The 19079-nt window shown below is 38.8% G+C and overlaps 1 protein-coding gene across 1 annotated transcript; it reads left to right on the top strand.

Moving 5' to 3' along the window:
• Nucleotides 1-817: 817 nt before the first annotated feature.
• dgkab (diacylglycerol kinase, alpha b) lies at nt 818-13445 on the top strand. The gene is made up of 24 exons (XM_008284675.1): nt 818-933; nt 1606-1687; nt 3035-3111; nt 4068-4212; nt 4584-4658; nt 4806-4855; nt 5404-5478; nt 5632-5748; nt 5884-6001; nt 6152-6240; nt 6932-7042; nt 7122-7220; nt 7306-7356; nt 9224-9297; nt 9611-9685; nt 9768-9853; nt 9936-10025; nt 10125-10285; nt 10390-10454; nt 10562-10652; nt 10740-10920; nt 11053-11173; nt 11422-11482; nt 13016-13445. The coding sequence occupies exons 2-24, from the start codon at nt 1615-1617 to the stop codon at nt 13094-13096; spliced, it is 2166 nt and encodes a 721-aa protein (XP_008282897.1). The 5' UTR covers nt 818-933; nt 1606-1614; the 3' UTR covers nt 13097-13445.
• Nucleotides 13446-19079: the final 5634 nt, after the last annotated feature.

Raw genomic sequence — 19079 nt, 5'->3', positions numbered from 1 at the left:
TTGTGTTCTAGCTCCTATAGGTTATGCTTTCTCATTGCTGCAGGTATCTTTTTTATCTCTGCAGTTACTGTTCTCCCCAACCTCACCAGCATGTAGTGTTCTCTTATGCATTTGTTTTTTTGCCTATTTCTCACTGCTGTCCTGTTTCTCCCTCACCCTAGCTGGTCGAGGCAGATGGATGCCCTCTCTGAACCTGGTTCTACTGGATTCCCCCCCCTGAAACCATGCTTAAAGGAAATCATTGGAGCACTTCTCTTAAAAGATGTTGCAAAAAGTTCCTGAGATGACATAATTTGTGATTTGGCTCCACATACAGTATGTCACAAAACTAACGGGTCTCATGACACCGGGGAGGGAAAACTGCTAATTGGGCCCAACTCGGACATTTTCACTTATGTTCTCACTTTTGTTTCCAGTTGTTTAGACATTAATGGCTGTGTATTGAGTTATTTGAGGGGACAGTAAATGTACACTGTTATACAAGCTGTACATGGACTACTTTACATTGTAGCAAAGTGTCATTTCTTCACTGTTGTCTCATGAAAAGACAGAATAAAATATTTGCAGAAATATTCTCAATTTTGTGACATACTTTATTCTCCCAAAGCCTGAATGCCGTTGTTGTTTCTAGGCTTCATTTAGAAAATGTGTTAACTTTGTTGGATTCATCAAACTGGTATGTGTGTGTGCCCGCGTGCATGTGTGTGCGCGCACGCGCGAGGCGGTCCCACCACTAACAGTAATTATGTGTCCAAAGCTCCTCCTCCGCCCTTCTTAATCCTTTATATCCGCTAATACCGCAGCACACATTTGCCCACAAGTACCATCTGCCGGTAACCGACGTATGTGACCGAAGCCAGGCGGCGGAGCTCCGTGTTCTCGCTTTTTTATCGACTCCTGCTGCGCCCAGAGAGACGGAGAGACAGAGTCCAGGTAAGGAGCGTCAGTCCTCTTCATGTGTGAACACCTGAGCAGCACTTAAACAGCAGCAACAGCACCGAGAGGAAGGAAAAAGTCTGTCTCTGTCAGTCAATCCACTGGCTTCATGTTATAATCCTGTCTGATGGATGTTCCTTTCAAAAGGCTGCTCTTCATTGTTGATTTGTGCTCATGCGTTGCTGATTAAGCTGATGGGATTTTACAAAGAGGGTTTAGTTGGACACATTCACCTGCACAGTCAATATATCTATTGGCTGCTGTTAAAAACTCTTTTCTCTTAAAGTGTGCAACTGTTGCTTTTGCTACCTGTTCCTATGGAGCTCATCTGCTCTCCAGATGTTGTTGCTAACCTTTGACCCTAAAGGTGAGGACACTTCTCTGTGTGATATCAACTAAATTAAAGTTACAGTAGGTCAAGTTTCCACTGATGATTCCTGGGAGTCCTCAGTTACTCTACTGAATAAATACCAGACACTGTGGTTGATCGCTGTCTATGAGCAGAGGTGTGTTTCATCGTGTGTGCAATACTTGAAATGTGGGCTAACTGGTTTATGTGAGTCACAGGCAAGATGACCTATTGTAAGAAATCCTGCCTCCTTGTTTCTGTGACCGCCCTGTCATTGTGTCATGTGTTTTTATTTTTTATTTTTTTCGTTTTGTGTGCAGCTGATTGGCATGGCCTCGTCTGATGATGCAGAAGGCTCCCTGACGCCCGTGGATTTCATCCAGCTGCAGCAGTACATGGAATGTAAGTTGTCACTTTAACGGATGCACATCAGTTCAACTCATAAATCCACCAACTGAAGGTGTGTTTTGATATAATTTTACATTTATGTGTATTTTAATGTGCTTGTCTTACACTGCAGTAGTTACTGGTTACTTTATGGAGAGTACAAAACATCAAATCCGCTCTTAAAATATGGCACAGTGCAGCAGATTAAACCATCCAGTTACACTTAATGCAGTTACATTTTGGTCCAGCTTGAGCAGCCACAGCAGTTAAATGTTACATTCATGTTAATGCATCAGTAACAATAGTTCTTAAATATGCTGCTAATATATCAAAACAAGGGACCGAACATCTACACTTCAATATGAGTAAGATTTTGCATGCAGAGCACTTTTGTGTCACTGAGTGTGTTCACGCTGTTGTGTGCTACTTTGTCGTCATTGGAATATCACATTGTAGTTTTAACAGAGTAAATATTTGAGAGTTCCCAGAGCGATTTATGAAGGTGGAGAAATAAAAACCAAGATAAGAAGCAAGGTGAGAGTAAGTACAGTCAAAGTCTAGTTCAAGCAGGAACTGTGCACACGGCCAGATCCCTCAGATGACTCTTTAATCACTGGAGTTGATCAGTTTTTAGTTTACAGCTGCAGCACTGAAGCACTTGTGCACCAAAAAAAAAAGTTGAGCGTGCAAACTTTTCCTGAACTTGCCTGATTACTTACTTCAATGTGCTTCCAGCTACTCTAAAACTTGAAATGCATATCATTAAATAAAAGCGAATGCACACTAAGTACAGGAAAAAAACACTTCAAAATGTTTCTCTGGAGGATCTTCTCTGTGTTTGTACAAAAAAACCCCACACCTCTGAAACGTACACTGCTGTGCTGGATCCAGAGCTAATGGAGAATAATATAGATGCACCGACAGGAAACAAAAAGAGCTAAAAATATTCGACCCTCCACTCAAAGGCTTTGAAAGAAATGAAATGGCTCTTTAGGCTTTTAGCGCCGGGGAGGGAGGGTGTTTGCATGCTGGATAATGGATGAGTAGATAATTACTCCATTCTGGGAGAGACATCGCTGTGTGTGACCTCTGACTGCAGGGTCCAGACCCACATTTAATGCACAACATCCGTCCGGCACGTCCACAATTAGCGATGAGCTCACATTTAATTGCTGTTTTAGCGCACAGGAGCCACGTAGCTAATACAGCTAATGTGTGAAACCAGCAGCAGGATGGAATCAGTCACTGTAGTGTTTTTTAGTCAGTTATTGGCTTAATTGCATTAAATTTAATAACTTTGTTGTGTTCTTTTTGACTCATGATTTCACTCACTATTTGAGCTTTCTAATGTTCCCCCTGCAGACAGCAGTTTGAGGGTGAAAGATGTGATTAAGGACTTTCATGCAGGAGGTCGGCTGGCTCAGCACAGCGTTGGAGAGGTACCTCAGCTCTTATACAGACAGCTATACAGTAGTTCTCAAATTTATCCATACCCTTCCATTAAAGAAAAGGCAAAATTCACAATAGTCACTCAAACAACTAGAAACTAAAAAAAGTATTAATAAATAAAAAAATTGCTAAATTATACTTTAGTGAAATGAGACATTGCTTTTGAATTGTGGTTGAAAATAATCATTTAAAACAAACAAACAAACAAACAAAACTGTCCTGGACAAATTAGAGCACTTTGCTAATGAGCAGTGGGCCAAAATCAAAATACCTGTCAACGGGTGTAGTAGTCTGATTGAGAGTTACAGAAAACACTTGACTGCAGTGATTGATTCAAAAGGTTGTTCAACAAAATATTAGGTTACGGGCCCAATCATGCTTGTTTTTTTCTTTTTTTGTTAAATATTTCTGTTGAACCACAATTCAAAAGCAATGTCATGGTTTTCATTACATTTTTATTCATTATTACTTTTGTCAATTTCAACCCATTTCAGTGACAGCTGTTTTTTTTCCTTCTGTAATGGGAGGGTATGAATACATTTGAGGACGACTGTACATTTGGCAACGTTTTATTTTTCAAGGCTGTAATTTTCCATTTCTTCTAATAAATTTTGCATAAAATTTCCTAAAAAACATCTACTTTATTTGGTGCTATTCAAGTAAAAAAGATGATAATAGTTCTTATTACACCTTACAAATCATACATTATTATTATCTATTAATGTGATAAATTTATAAGACATTTTAATTAGAAAATTTAAATAAAATTCGGTGTTAAATTGATGAATTGAATGAGATAAATGCTGTCATTAGCTGCAAATTACATTGTTCTTTCTAGGAGACCTATTAAATGTTTTCGGAAATTCTCTATTGTCCCATTAAAACATAATGCTTCTATAAATATAACATTTACACATGCTTGCTTTGACCTTACGTCTCTCCTCAGTGTGTCGACGCCGTGGGCTTCTGCCTCTTTCTCAAGACCTATCTAGAAGTGGACGACTTCCCTGCAGATTTCTGCCAACGCCTTTTTCGCTATTTTCAACACGTAGAGCAAGACGGTTCCACAAAGAGCCCACTACCCAAAGGAGGTACCGTGTTTGGAACGCCTGATCTTCTTTTAGCTAAGAGTAGGGGTGTTTGGAGGAGAAGTGTGGTTGGAAAAGCCCCACTGAACTTCCTGAAAATAATCAAAGACAGAATGATGCTACAAAGACAGTTTGTTCTACGCCCACCTGCTTGTCTGTTTTTTGTTTTTTTTTTATCTTGTAGTGGTGCGTCACAGGAATGAGGCTGTAGCTTTGGAGATTAGTGCACCTGTTCCAATAACAAAACTATAATAGAATATTTGCTTGCATACAGCAGTTCTACATTTTAATCTGGAACTCAATACATGTTGTTTTAGATCTCAGTTATGCAATAAACGGTTTTAGTTTGTTTAAAAGAGTTTCTTCGTTTTCAGGCGGGGTCTTCCTTCGCGATGTGTCCTGTTACTTCTCTGTGCTGGAGGACGGACAGCCGCGGGAGAAGCTCGAATGTTGGTTTCTTCTACTTTTTGAACATTTTCTGCCATGTTTGTTGTAGTGCAGCTGCATTTTTGTCACTGATACGCGATTTATACTGAAGATCTAAGCAAGTAACAAAACAACATTTGGTTCACTCTTTTGACTTTGTTTTGCTCTAGTTACATTCAGACTGTACGACAAAGACTGCAACGGACTCCTGGACAGTTCTGTAAGTTGCTTTAAGTGTCTGACAGGTTTCTAAAGCTGCTACATGTTAAAGATGTGTCTAAATTCACAAAACATTTTGGAGGCTTTTGTATTCATCCACATTATTAGTTTTAAATAAGTGAAACCTAAAGGTCGGATTATTATGGGCCTTGAAAATTAGTCTAATTATATTTTACCTGTAGATGAGATGTTGAAAAGTGAACAAGTAGCACAGAAAATGCCACTAACAGTAAATGTGTAGCTCACTATGTATGTCTTTGTAGCTCAATGCATGTTAAATACAGCAAATGCAAAACAGAAGTCCTCATTTCTGAAAACAGTCCTCATATTTAAACTTAGACTCCACTCTCATTTTTATCCTGCAGATAGTTTCACAAAGTGTCCTCACATTTGTTCCTTATAATGTCACAGCATGCATAATTTTTTAAATTGTGTGTTACATTGTTGTTTGAGATGTGCTGTGTATTGCTAATCTGACCTTTCTGATGGTACTTTTGCACACAAATGGAGATGGTCACACACTTATTCCACCTGCTGTCTCTCCTTCAGGAGGTGGATCGTATAATCACTCAGATGATGCGAGCTGCTGATTACCTCGGCTGGGATGTGACTGAACTCAGACCAGTATGGGCCTCCTTTTCCATCCTTTTGTTTTTTTTAAAGCCTGTATGATTTTGCTTTTCTGAGAGCCTAAGTACGACAACTTAGAGCTCAGAGACGTAAAAAGGAAATACACTTCAGCAGAATAACACGATGAATAATTTTGTGACGCAACAGGTGCTAAAGGACATGATGACGGCGATCGACGTGGACGACAGCGAGACCGTCACTCTGGAGGAGTGGCTGAAGGGAGGCATGAACAATGTGCCTTTACTTGTTCTGCTTGGACTCAAGGTGAAAATTTTCAAGTTTTACCACAACCTGTCTTTTATCCGTAGCCTTGAGTGAACCAACTCCATTCAGCAGCTCAAGGACTCAGCTTCTCTGTGATGTTTTCAGCGTGACTAACCCGTTTTCTTTTACCCACAGATGACAGAGAAAGACGGGCAGCACATCTGGAGGATGAAGCACTTCAACAAGCCGACCTACTGCAGTGTGTGTCAGGGCATGTTGCTGGGCCTCGGGAAGCAGGGACTCTGGTGCACCTGTAAGAGCTCGCGGCCGTCACCAGGGGGCAGCCGAACACCGTGCAAATCAGCCTTTTTACAGTCTGCTGTTTGTCAGCGTCACTGCAATTTATTCTAAGATTATATAAAGAGAATGCTACACCTTTTCTACTATGTTTCTCTTCCCGCAGGCTGCAAGTACATCGTCCACAGCCAGTGTGCCAACAAGAACCCCGAACCCTGCGCTCGAACCTTCGTCAAATCTAAAATGGAAATTGGTGTAAGGAGCACAATGATCCCGTTAGCCTCAGGTTTACATTTACAGGAGCACTTACTTTTAAAAGACTTTTTACTGAGCAAACACCAAAAGGCAGTAAACGCATTAACAACAGGGGGGAACATTACAGTGCATTAGTCAGTAAGTGCAGCCCATCAGTGTATTTGTTTTTTTTTTAAAGTGCGGATTACAGCCAGCAGTCTGCTCGGTACATCTGTTAAACGTCCTAATTTCGCCCAAGCATAGACAATGATCTGCTCTCGGTCTTTTTCTGGTTTCAGTGTAATGACCACCACTGACTGATTCACAAAAATCTGCTACCCAAATTTCCTCCTCTGGTGGGGGCGGCGCTTTAGGGATGTTTGATCTGGTGGATGCTCATGTGCCAAGTCAGTGTTTATCCAGAAAGTCATAAATCCGAAGCCTCGTCTATTACTTCCACTGCTGCTCTGGAGGAAGGGTGTGGTCTGTGCCAATTCTCTTAACATCATTTTTCCTGCAGTCGTTTGGGGATGGGTCATTGTTTTTGACCACAGCAGCAAGCGAACAAAACATTCTGAGACTCCCAATATGTGAAAACAATGATGTCTAATGGACCAAGCAGTAAAGTTTGCGGTATTGCATGAGCAGCACAGAATAAGCTGTGGCATAACACCTCTCTTGTTTTTTTCTCTTTCTTTTCTATCTGCCTCAGATAGCAGCTCATGACTGGATCAGAGCTGACTGTAACTCCACCAAGTGTCAGGTCTGCCACAAGAAGATCAAAACTTTAGCGGGGAGGCGTTGCGTGTGGTGCCAGGAGATGGTGAGGTGGTGTTCTTTAGCTGAATGAGTAAGAGTGGATTCCTTCTTTCGATCCTTACAGAGTCTTGCTTCCTTTGTAGCGTCACGATGAGTGTCTCTACTCTGGCTTGTCGACCTGCGATTGTGGCCCACTGAGAGATCACATACTGCCTCCATGGGCCATCTATGCCGTCTCAAAGGTACAATGGCTATAAATGAGACTGGCAGATGGAGATGTTCAGGATTACATTCTGTTTATTGGGTGTTTGTCTTTGTGCCGTGCAGGAGGAGGACACCAGCCTGTTGAACGTCACTCCCGATGGCCACGTCCTGCAGGTTATCAAACCTTCCTACATACATTTCTCTTTTCCAACTGTACTCCCATGTGTTTTTTTCTCTGTGCGGGCGCTTTCGAGTTGTCTTTCTGGATCTCGTTGCTTTTGGGAGATCCTCTGGTTTTAGTGAATCATCGTATTATTTTGTGAGGGATTTTCAGTGCCTTACGATTGTCTTTGTAGTCTGTTTGGTTCAGCTCAGTGTGTTGGATGAAGTAATGGGCAAAGACATCTGTCACTGTTATGTAAGATAAGATGATGATGCTGTGCAGAGAAACTGCACTGTAAAAAAAATATTTTAAAAATAACTGTTAAATGACTGGAAAGCCAAACAAAAACTGGAAAATTAAAATGAAATATTCAAATTTAGAGTAAAAACAATACATTTACAGAGATTTATATTGTACCTGTATTGTACTGCGCCTGCTCAAGATGATTAAAAAACAGTCTTATTTTAGAAGACAAAAAAAGGTTTGCAGAACAAAGGTTTGCAAAACAGTATTGATTCCAAAACACTTAATTTATTGAGACACCAAATTACAATAATTCTGTGCTAAAAATTACCTTTCTCTTTGCTGCAACCCAGCTTGATACCCAAGTTTACAAAAACAAGAGTTTTATTTCTGTCTACTCTGATCTAACCTGTTCTGCTCTTCTGTTGACTCCACTGCTGTCAATAAATATCTAAAGTAAACATATAAGGGACGAAGTGCAGAATTCTAAGCAGCTATGAGGTCATTGTTGGTGAGGTGGAAATGTAAGATGCCCCAAACATGTCTTTTTCACAAGAGCAGTGCTTCTCAACATCAACTTTTCACTTAAAGATCTATACTTAATGTTGGATTCAGTTAAAAGAGATTGCATGATTTGTATCAAGAATTACAGCGTTTGAATGTAAAAATACACATAAATATAAAACTAATAAGATTCACCTTAAAATTGCAAATTGATGGCGCAGGAATAAAACCTTTACATAAAGAGTTACGTGTTTAATTACTGATTAATTACAGATTAATTACATGGTTGTTTTTTATGTAAATTAGTATTGAATTTAAGAAATCAGAAAAATACACACTAGATGATGCAGTAAATGTCCGGGAAAAAAACCCCACAAAGGTAATAAATGCAAAGTGGCATCATTGACATAGAAGTTAAAATACCTGCTGGTTGGGGTGTTTACAGATGCACTCTTTCTGATAACTTTAAAAAAAAAAAAAAAAAATGGTTAGTGTGTCTAGTGAATCTGATCAATGACCTCTTCCTTACTCATATCAGGAGCTCCCTAACTTTTCAGCCCTTAACCCTCAAAATCACAGTGCCAGAGACTCACGACCAACACCATCCCCCAGGCTGTTGAAGTACACAAATGCTGTGTGCAGCCACAAACACGCTCCAAACACATATCAATGCACAAACTGTAGTACTAAGTAAGCATACGGTATGCTGGAGCAACACATTAAAAGTTTATGTAGCTTTTATAACAATTGTTTAGAAAAATCATTTCACAATCTCCCCTTCCTCATTGTCTTTGGACTCTTTGGAAGTTACTGACTTATGTTACTGTTACTCTGTGTTTTTATCAAAATCCTGTAAAATTGTGTAACACAGTGGCTGCTGCTGATGAAAAGTTAAAGGGCCTCTGCTTCAATATTAAAGAAAACATTGATTTTCAAAGTAAAATAGGACACAAACCTCAGTCTTCGGTGTCATGGTGCAGTCACGTTTAAATCACGGTTATTTCTGCAGAAGCAGAACTTTGAATTATGCTGCCTGGAAATCATTATATGTGTTTACAATGCAGCATGTGTCTGTCAGTTAGATAGGTTGCATCATTTAACAGATCTTAATTTGTCTCTGTATCTTTTTAGATTGTTCCAATTCCAGACACCCATCCTCTGCTGGTGTTTGTAAACCCGAAAAGTGGAGGCAAGCAAGGTGAACGGTGAGCAGCACACAGTGAATGTTGGCATAGATTATCAGTATAGTGGTAACATCATGGCTTTCTTTGCAATATGTGACGAATGCACCAGATTCATGTGAAGTGTTGCTATAAAATAATCTGTCTGAAAGGGATTTGCCATCTTGGGGATGTTCTTTCCTCTTAAGTTGCACAAATAAGATGATTTATTTATGATCATTGTATCTCTCAGTACATGTGCTGGAACATTACCAATGACCACTTTATTACAATCATTTATTATATTTATGCTATAAAAATAAGCTTTTTTTCCCCTCTCCTGTGTGTTTGTATGCAGAGTGCACAGAAAGTTTCAGTACCTGCTGAATCCACGTCAAGTGTACAACTTGTCTAATGGTGGTCCTGCTCCAGGGTACAGTACACTTCTAACATTTGCAGTTTATATGTTCAAGTCATTTGAGATTCTGTATTTTAATGCTGATTTTCTTTTTCAGACTGCACTTCTTCCGCAACCTGCACGAGTACAGGATCTTGGTGTGCGGAGGAGACGGCACAGTGGGGTGGCTCCTGGATGCAATAGGTATTACACGTCTTTCTAAGTTTCAGAAAGCTGATTGAGATCTTAAAGACTAAATTTCACATCACAATACCTGTGATTTCAGACAAAGAGAATCTCCAGGTGCATCCTCCTGTAGCCGTCCTGCCTCTGGGCACTGGGAATGACCTGGCTCGCTGCCTACGGTGGGGAGGAGGTAAAACAATGAAACATTAACTCTTAAAGCGTGTTTCAGTTGCTGATGTTGGCGCCATATGTTATAAATGATGCTTTTTCTGTTGTAATCCCACTAAAGGATACGAGGGGTCTGATTTGAGAGAAATCCTGAAGGAGATCGAGGCCAGCGAGGTGATTCCAATGGACCGCTGGAGCATCCAAGTGATACCAGACGACCCTCAGGAGGCGGGAGACCCCGTCCCCTACGAGATCATTAACAACTACTTCTCTGTTGGAGTGGTGAGTCACACACCCGGCAGGGAGGAATAATAACATCACACGATTATTGATTGAACACAGAAATATGAATATATTGCTTAAAATATCTGCGTCCATGTGAGCAGGATGCCTCGATTGCTCATCGTTTCCACTCCATGAGAGAGAAACACCCCCAGAGGTTCAACAGCAGGTAAGGACTCACATTAACTGTAAGAGCAAAAGAACTTCAGTCCCATGAAAACTGAGTGTGTTTAACAATTGAGGTTCAAATTCATGTTGCTCTCCGCTGCTCTCAAGAATGAAGAACAAACTTTGGTATTTTGAATTTGCCACCTCGGAGACCATCTCTTCCTCCTGCAAGAAGCTGAAGGACTGTCTCAAGATTGAGGTCAGAGTTTCTACTGCTGTCATCGGGCTGTTTCACTAAAACTGATAACTTGTTATTCATGCTCAGGTTTTGTTTTTGTGACACCAGTGTTGCGGGAGACAGCTGGACATGAGCAACATGTCTCTAGAAGGAATAGCTGTCCTCAACATACCCAGCATGCACGGAGGATCCAACCTCTGGGGCGAATCCAAGAAGCCTGATGGTGTGGCAGAAGTGGTGCACAGTGAAGTCATCACCGACCCCGAATTCCTTAAAACAATCTCACAAGGTGATTGGATCATGTTGTTCTGTTCTCTCCTTCATGTGTGAAAGTGTCATCAGTCTAGCTGTTTGTAATGCCAATGTAATCTGTTACAACCTCTCTGAACTTGATCTGCGTGTGTGTTTCGTTGCTGCTCAGATATGAGCGACAAGCGTTTGGAGGTTGTGGGGCTGGAAGGAGTCATAGAGATGGGACAGATCTACACTGGACTGAAGAGCGCTGGACACAGACTGGCACAGACCTCCCAGATTACCATCAGGTTGGGATCTTTTACCTGCAGGAAAATCGGGAATACCTGACAATGCAAGACAGAATCACTGCAAACAAACAACAGCATTTAAAGTAACCACAGTAGGAACACAGCAGTTAAGAGCCAAACAAGACTATCTGTGGCTGTTGTTTTTATTATGCAGTCAAATTTTCTTGTTGTTTCATTCCTCCACACATGTGGGCATGATAGTTTGTGTGATGCAGTTTAGTTAAATGTTGCTCTTTTTCTATGTGCAGGACAAGCAAAGCTCTGCCCATGCAGATTGATGGGGAGCCCTGGATGCAGCCTCCGTGTACTGTAAGTGTTGCTGACCTACTGTAAGACTCACACATTATCTATTAAATTGATAGAAAAGTGGTAACACTAACCCAAAGTGCAATGTATTTAGCTCATTCATACATGAATTTTAATTATGAATGGAGCCCCATTACTGCCACAGTGCAGTAGACGAGGACCCTACAGAAGCAAACTTATGTGCGCTGCTTGAAGCCACCTTCATCCAGCGTTTATAAATGCCAACTGGTGTCATTAAAACATCGAACGACAAGAAAAACATGAGACAATACTGACATTGACTTTACACATGCAGATATAAGCTCTGGATATTTTTCTTCTTCTTCTTCTTTAGATTGGCTCTGCTTTTTTTTAAATGGCAGTCACATAAAGTTGTACTTGGTCTTGTTGGTCACGATAATCACACCCACCTCCCCAGATGTCAGCTGTTCTTGGTTTCAGACTGTTTTCCACTGCAGGAACTTGTGGGCTGTTTAATGGCAGCTGGAACTGTTGTGTGTTTTCAAACCACAAGAATGGCCCTGTAGAACCTCTTTCAGGGGGGGGACAGAGACTACCTTGAGTAGCAGTCTTGTCCTCTCCAACATCGCTATCTTCATCGTAAAATTTGCCATATAGGCCATAGCCTCTACTGTCCACTAATAACTGGTGTTTGCCATTTTTTGCCTCACTTAAAGTTGATGTTATTATCTGAGCTGCTACATCGCAATGGAAACATAAAGGCGGAATATATCAAATTACAGGGCTGTTCCTGCACACTTCCTTCAGTGAAAAGCCGCCTAAAGCGTTGGCGTCATTGAGGAACCTGTTTTCCTCACCAGGAACTGGTTATCTGGCTGCCAAAATGCAAAGAATTGGTTTGAGATGAGGCACCGGCTCCAGACCCGCCCTTAAACTGCCATTGTGCAAAATAAGTGTTCCGGTCCTAAAGTCCACCTTTACTGCGTGACACACTTTGACACATGCTCATAGGTCTGAGAGGGACATCCTACTGTGAAATCAGAAAAGGTCTTACAGCTCTACCATGGTCCCTTGTATCCAAAGCAACATATTTTCAGTGTCTTCTTCAAGGAAACTTTAAATTGTATTAATAATGGCAAACTGCCAAATGAGCCTCCCTCTTCCAACTATCTGCATTTCACAGATTTAAAAAAGAAAAAAAAACTGCCATGAAATCATGGCATAAAAAAACATGAATTATAAATAAAATTCTGATTAGAAATGAATAAAATAATAATTAAAAAAACAAAAAACTCAAAAAAATTGGCATGCTGACAGAACCAGTGCCTGTGTTTTTTTTATTATTTAGTCTTCCCTCAATGAAATAAATTACCTTAAATATCAGAATTATCTCTAAATTCTGTACGTTTATGCAGAAGGTAGGATTTTTTGCAGAATTGTTAGAGGAGGCTGCATGAGTTTAGTCTGACTAAAAAACAAACTGATAACCATTTACATATGTGTCATTTGAAGGAACTTTAACTCATAAACAGTTCAATTGTAATTAACCCAAAATTTACCTTTTATTTATTTTAGATCCACATAACTCACAAGAACCAAGCAAACATGCTGATGGCTGCACCGACCAAACCCTCCGGCTTCTTCCACCTCAAGTAGAGAAACTGTTTCTCTGCGTGGTCCAGTCTGCTGCAGGTCACCGGCGTTTGCACAAAAAAAGATGCAGAATGAGTATTTAAAGAAGAACGTCCACTGCTGAGCGCGTGACTGTGTTTTTATTAAGTTTTAGCATGTTTTATCCTTTGCACTTAATCCCTGCTGTAATTGTAAATTATTGCTTGCATAGACTCAGACCACAGTGACAGACCAAATCAAAAGTGCAACTTTCACCAGTCTGATCGCTGCTATTGTGTGCCAATTCAAATATAACACGTTCCTGTAAATAACAAAGCTGAGCATGTTGTCTATCTACAGTATATGGATAAGAAATATATTTACTTAAAAAGTATTTCACGTTGTGATGTTTTTTCGTGTTAAACCATATTTACAGTCGTGTCTTGTTGAGTTTCCTCTGTACCTCCTGGTGCAGTCGCTCCACAGAAGCTCACCTCGGTCCACAACGCCGCTACCTGTGTGTTCACCGTCAGTGTTCATCCAGTTGATTCAAAAGTAGACATTTACTGTGTATTAGTGTTTTTACTTAATAGGTGTTGATGGAATAATGTGAGAAGCGCCAGACTGAATGTGACTAAATGTGATTTGATAGAGTCCTGAAAGTGCTGGTGAGTTTAATACTCCTCTCACCAAGATGTAAACTGCGTTTAAAGAAGTTCAGATCTACTGGACATGAGGGATATTAGCTTCTTCTATGTTCTTGTCCTGCAATCAACATTGTAAAAAGACTCTCCTATTGAAAACTCTTAAAACCACCATTAACCTTATTCAGGACTTTTGGGGTCTTTTGGACCCCAGGCCACTTGGTTTAGGTGACAGGTATTGGTTTATTTTTATTTTTGATGTGTTTTTTTTTTTAATGTAAAAAGAGGGACATTTGTCATGCATTTGAAACCAAAAAAACGTCAATTTATCAGAAAATGTATTAAACATAGTATAAAAGTCTATAATGAATACCAACAAGTATTTTGCACATATTCTTTCTTGTAGTCCAATGGACCCCGAAAGACCGTCTACGTATGGCAACATGAAAGTCCTGAATAAGTCCTGTTAAATATGCAGACACTCTGAGAAAACTCATTAAATATGACTAACAATGGACTCCTGCTAAAATGTAGTGAAATTATCCAAAATATGTTATTTTGTGATTGGAGAAAAAACAAACAAGTTAAGGCTAAGATGTGGTTTCTGAAGTGTGCGTCATGCGTATTCATCTTTCCGGCGTCAGTCTTGTGTTGGATTATTACTTTTTTTGTTGTTGGCGTATACACATGAATGCTTATATGTTTATTGTTTATATCTGTTTATATCTTAGTGTCTTAATGTCAACTTGTGTATTGCGCATTTGAATGTGTGTCTTGAAAATAATGTGTTTTAATTTTCAGTGAAGCTCCTGCAGCATCACACTGACAAACTATATTAAACCCGCTGCCTCGTTATGCCTCATTATCACTTAAAGACATCATTTTGTCTCTCGGTAATTGTTGCCTCAGTCTTTTATTATTCTATCACAGATTAATCTGTTGTTCTGATACATGGATACACTGCACTGTAAGAGACTGTGTTAAAAGGCAACAAAAATACTATAAGCCCTCTAATGGACAAATGGCAGCACATCCCAAAGTTTACATATTTTTAAAAAATGTTTAGTTTTTGGTTTGTTCAAGAAGGATAAATGTAATTTGTAACACTCCATTTGTAGTCACGAGACTTGCAGTCACTCTAAAAACAGAATGTAAGATTAAAATTAATCAAGTAGGAAGAGCAATAGGGTTGTAACCACCTACTAAGTAAATAAAGACACATTTGCTTGGACAAACATCTGTGTGCTTATCTGTCTTAAAGAGCACTTAACATTGGTTATATCAGTGCACTGACTTCTATGTTTTATTAGCCAAAGAACATATGTGTAAGAAGCATTAGTTCGTGTACTGCCCACTTAATAAAATTTTGAATCTAAGTTGATGTATTTCCAAATCATGTTGGTCCACAGTGAAGCACTGACAGACTGACAGGACTCTGAAGGAAACAGAAGACAGACATGGTGGGAATGAAAGCTTAACCGTCTGAATCTTAAATCATTTCTTGGTGGGTTTATTTAATCTTAAATCATCAGGGGCCTTCCATCTTTAAATTGGTTGAAATGTCTTTTTTTCCATAAGCTATGGATATTTCACATATTTTTTGTGAAATTTTAGCTTGATACATCAAAAAACTTTTTAAATTTAAAAGAAATTACTCATCAGCCCACTTTAAGTACATTTTTTCCCACATTGAAATTTGTGGTTGTTTGGATGACAATGTCTAAGAAACTATTAAAGATAAAAGCCTGAAATTGTCACTGTTATTTCTCAGCCTTTGACTCAGAATGTACTGAATGTGGGTGACTTGAAGTATAAAAAAAATGCAGCCATCATGAAAAGTCCCATCTTTGAGCACACATTAACAAAAAAAGATAATATAATACATACTATTTCCATGCCTTTTTCCTTTCCTTTTCTTTTCTTTTCTTTTCTTTTCTTTTTCCTTGTTTTTTTTTTTTTACAGGATCTGATGGAAACAGTTTTTGGTGATTTTTAAAATTTGAAAATACTCAATTGATTTTGATGCATTGCCACAAATTGAAGCTTAGATCAGGTTGCTTTTCCTGATGGAGCTAATGATTATTACAGTTTCTCGTCCAGATAAACTGTGTCATTTTGATCTTGTTTAAAAGATAACATGCCTTTAAACTCACCGTTAGGTTTTTGGATTCGGTCTAAGGATATGTTTGCTTTTTTTTTTGCCACTGAGCCATTTAAAAAAACTTTAAAAACAACAAAAAAGAAGGAAATTCTGAACGTTAAATAGAAAAAAATGCTATTTTTTTTAGATGCAAAATCTGCTTTGACTTCTTTTAAACATAAAAGGATCATTGAATACGGCTGGTAAGTGTGAGTGATTCATAAATAGACATACTTACAAAGTTGCTGAAATTTCCCTCTTGCACATATATTTATTTTGTGTATTAATTATCACATATGCCAGTCCTGAAATATGGTACACAGGTAGGACTTGATTTGTTCCAGGTATATAAAAGACACATATTTTTGTCCAGATATCTAACAGAAAATTTGGCATCCTGACAATTTAGCCTCTACACATAACAATGACTGTTCGATGTAACAAAAACCGTCAAAATAAGAAAAAACATTGTGCTGCAGATTTAATACGCAGGCCTACATTTTACAGTAAGTTTATTCACAGTGCTTAATAAAAGCATTCAGGAGGCTAAAACTGAGCCAAACCTTACTGGAGTCAGTACAGTATCAATGCTTCACTGTTCAACCAGGAAATGTGCTGAACTGAAGAGTGCAATGTTGTTATAGTGTGACTGCTCTTTACACGTGTGTGTATTCTGAGGTGAGAGGGAGTGAAAAAGATCGCAAGATTATATTCGTACTCAACACAGGATCGAGCTCAAACCCCTGTGATTATCTGCAATAAGTTGAGGCCTGCTGAGCAGTCGCATTAGCTGCAGGGTCTCCCCTTTTCAAATTAAAAGTCTCAGCTGCTTCTCACCCCAAATGATCCCTCTCCCTTTCTGCACACAAACTGGATCACACCCAAACGTCCCCCTGAGAGGGTTCAAGTGTTGGTGTGTGTTGGTTTTTCTGGTTGTTGTGGAAAAGTTGTGACATAAGGGGTATTAGGTGATGCTTACACTTCTGCTGACAAATGGATGTCTGCAGCTGCGGCTTTCACATCCATAGTGCAAACTGTCTGCGGATGACATGAGAGCGCTGGACGGTTAGTGCATTCACATCTCTTACATTCAAAGAGTAAATTGTTGTGATGGTGGTATTCTGTGGGTCGAAATCGGAATATATTTTTATTCTATGTCTTATTTTGTATCTCACTTTATTGAACTGTAAGACGAGACAACACAAAGCACTCAGACACCTCTTAAGAAAGTAATAATGAGCACATACTGTATAAACGGCAAAAAAAGAGAAAAAATACTGAGATTCAAAGTTAATTATTGATCTGAAACAAATGAAATTCACTTCAAAGGTCCTTTAGTTGCTATTTTGGACCTTTCTGTCGTATTACACGATGCAGTTAGACGAGTAGTTTAAATTTCTGTTTTTAGTTTGATTTATGATTCAGTGTCTTAGATCATTTGATATGACTGAAAGCTTTACAACAGTCCTAAAGGGACCACGCAGAGACACTTACAGGATCTTGAAATATTCATACAATAATTACACTGTTTCCACGTTAATCTGGAGTAGATTAAGTGCAAGTGAACACATGTGAGACATTGTGTTCTACCGCAAAGTTTCGGTCAGGTGCAAAGGTTGGCTTTTACAATATTAAATCAAAAATAAGGAAATAGGTGCAGATTCTTTTTTCATTCATCATTGTTAGAGGTTTTATCATCATCAGCTGCAGGAATAAAACCCTTTGAAAAAAGCATTATAATCATATTGAAAAATGACTGCGTTGCTGAATCAGTCATATGTTAAATTGTATGTTGTCAGTACTTTATTCAGTTCTGAAAACTGCCCAACTTTGGTCTCACAGCTTCTGCTTCTTTGGTGTGACAATGGCTCCATTTCAACTGTGACAAACTTGAAATGTGACAAACTGTGTGTCTTGTCAGTCTAACTGATCTTCTCCTGTAACACTCTGGCGTCTCGTCTGTTGCCCTCTTCATCTCATCTGCTCTCTCCTCCTGTTCTTGTCCTCTCTAATCCCGTATCCCAAAAATCGAACCAATTCTCTCAATTATCGATCTGACAAATTAGATCATATACACATTATTTATCAATCTGTTTTATACATTGCTTGAACACACTAACCAACATCGGATTACAATAGGCAAAGCACAAATGCACTGTTGCATCTCATGTCCATACTGAAAACATAGGAAACTTGTGGTTTTAATACATGACATTATCTTTTTCTAACGGCGATGATGACAGATAAACAAATTTGAAGTCATTTTATTTTTTGTTTTTATGATTTCTTTTTAGAGATCTGGGGCTATTTATAAACCATATGGGATGGTAGCCCTGAATGCCCAGGGCTAACGACACCTATGGGACCAGATGTCATCAATAAGTGTTTCCAAAGTCAAGACGAGAAGAACATTTTAAGAAGTCATTAGCAGGCTGAAGTAGATTCAATGGCAAATTGGCAAACTCCACCTGCTGATGGATGCGGTGTGATATGATTAAAAGTCAGTGACAGCGCACTCTTAAAAAGTAAATCAGAGGAGCTGCAAATAAATGCATGGTTGCAATCGCAAACATTGTTTTGATGACATCTGTTGAAATAATTATGTTGGTAATTACACCAACTTCATATTGTGTGTAAATCTTACTGACATTGCTACATAAATTGATTTAAAAATAAAGTCCCAGTTGTAGTAAATTCATTTAAGTGGTTTGATAACTTTTTTCTCCACCTTGACTTCAGGATTTCAAGTCCATAAAAGAAGTCCAAGCTACCAATTGTTAAGTCACATTAGTCTAAAATACCATTGATACCCTCTATCAATGTAGTTTGTTAATGGAAGATCACTTCTTTAAAAGTTATTTTAATAAAAAAATTGAATGCATGCAATTTATTTGTGAGAATAAACATCTGTCAACTCGCTATTATTAGATGAGATTTACTTTTAAATGTGTAATGGAAGTTGTTTTACATCTTAAATTATTTTTTTTTGAAACTGTATGTAAATAAAGTACAACATCCTAATATATAAATATAAAATACACCTAAATGAAAGGTATTTACAGTTTATTTTCCTTGTGTCTTAATTTTGTATCTCACTTTACATGAAGTTTTTGTTAAAGATGCTTCTGACAGTTTTTCAGGAGTTTAGTTGAGATTTCATGGGTCAAAAAAAGAACCTTTGTTTTTTTTTGTATGCGTTTCATTTTATATTTCAGTATAAGTAGTTGTTAAAGATTCTCTTGGT

The sequence above is a fragment of the Stegastes partitus genome, unplaced genomic scaffold (assembly GCF_000690725.1).
Source record: "Stegastes partitus isolate 25-593 unplaced genomic scaffold, Stegastes_partitus-1.0.2 Scaffold368, whole genome shotgun sequence".
NCBI classification, from domain to species: domain Eukaryota; kingdom Metazoa; phylum Chordata; class Actinopteri; family Pomacentridae; genus Stegastes; species Stegastes partitus.
Note: the sequence above shows the minus strand (reverse complement) of the source record. Positions and strands in the feature narration are given on the sequence as shown.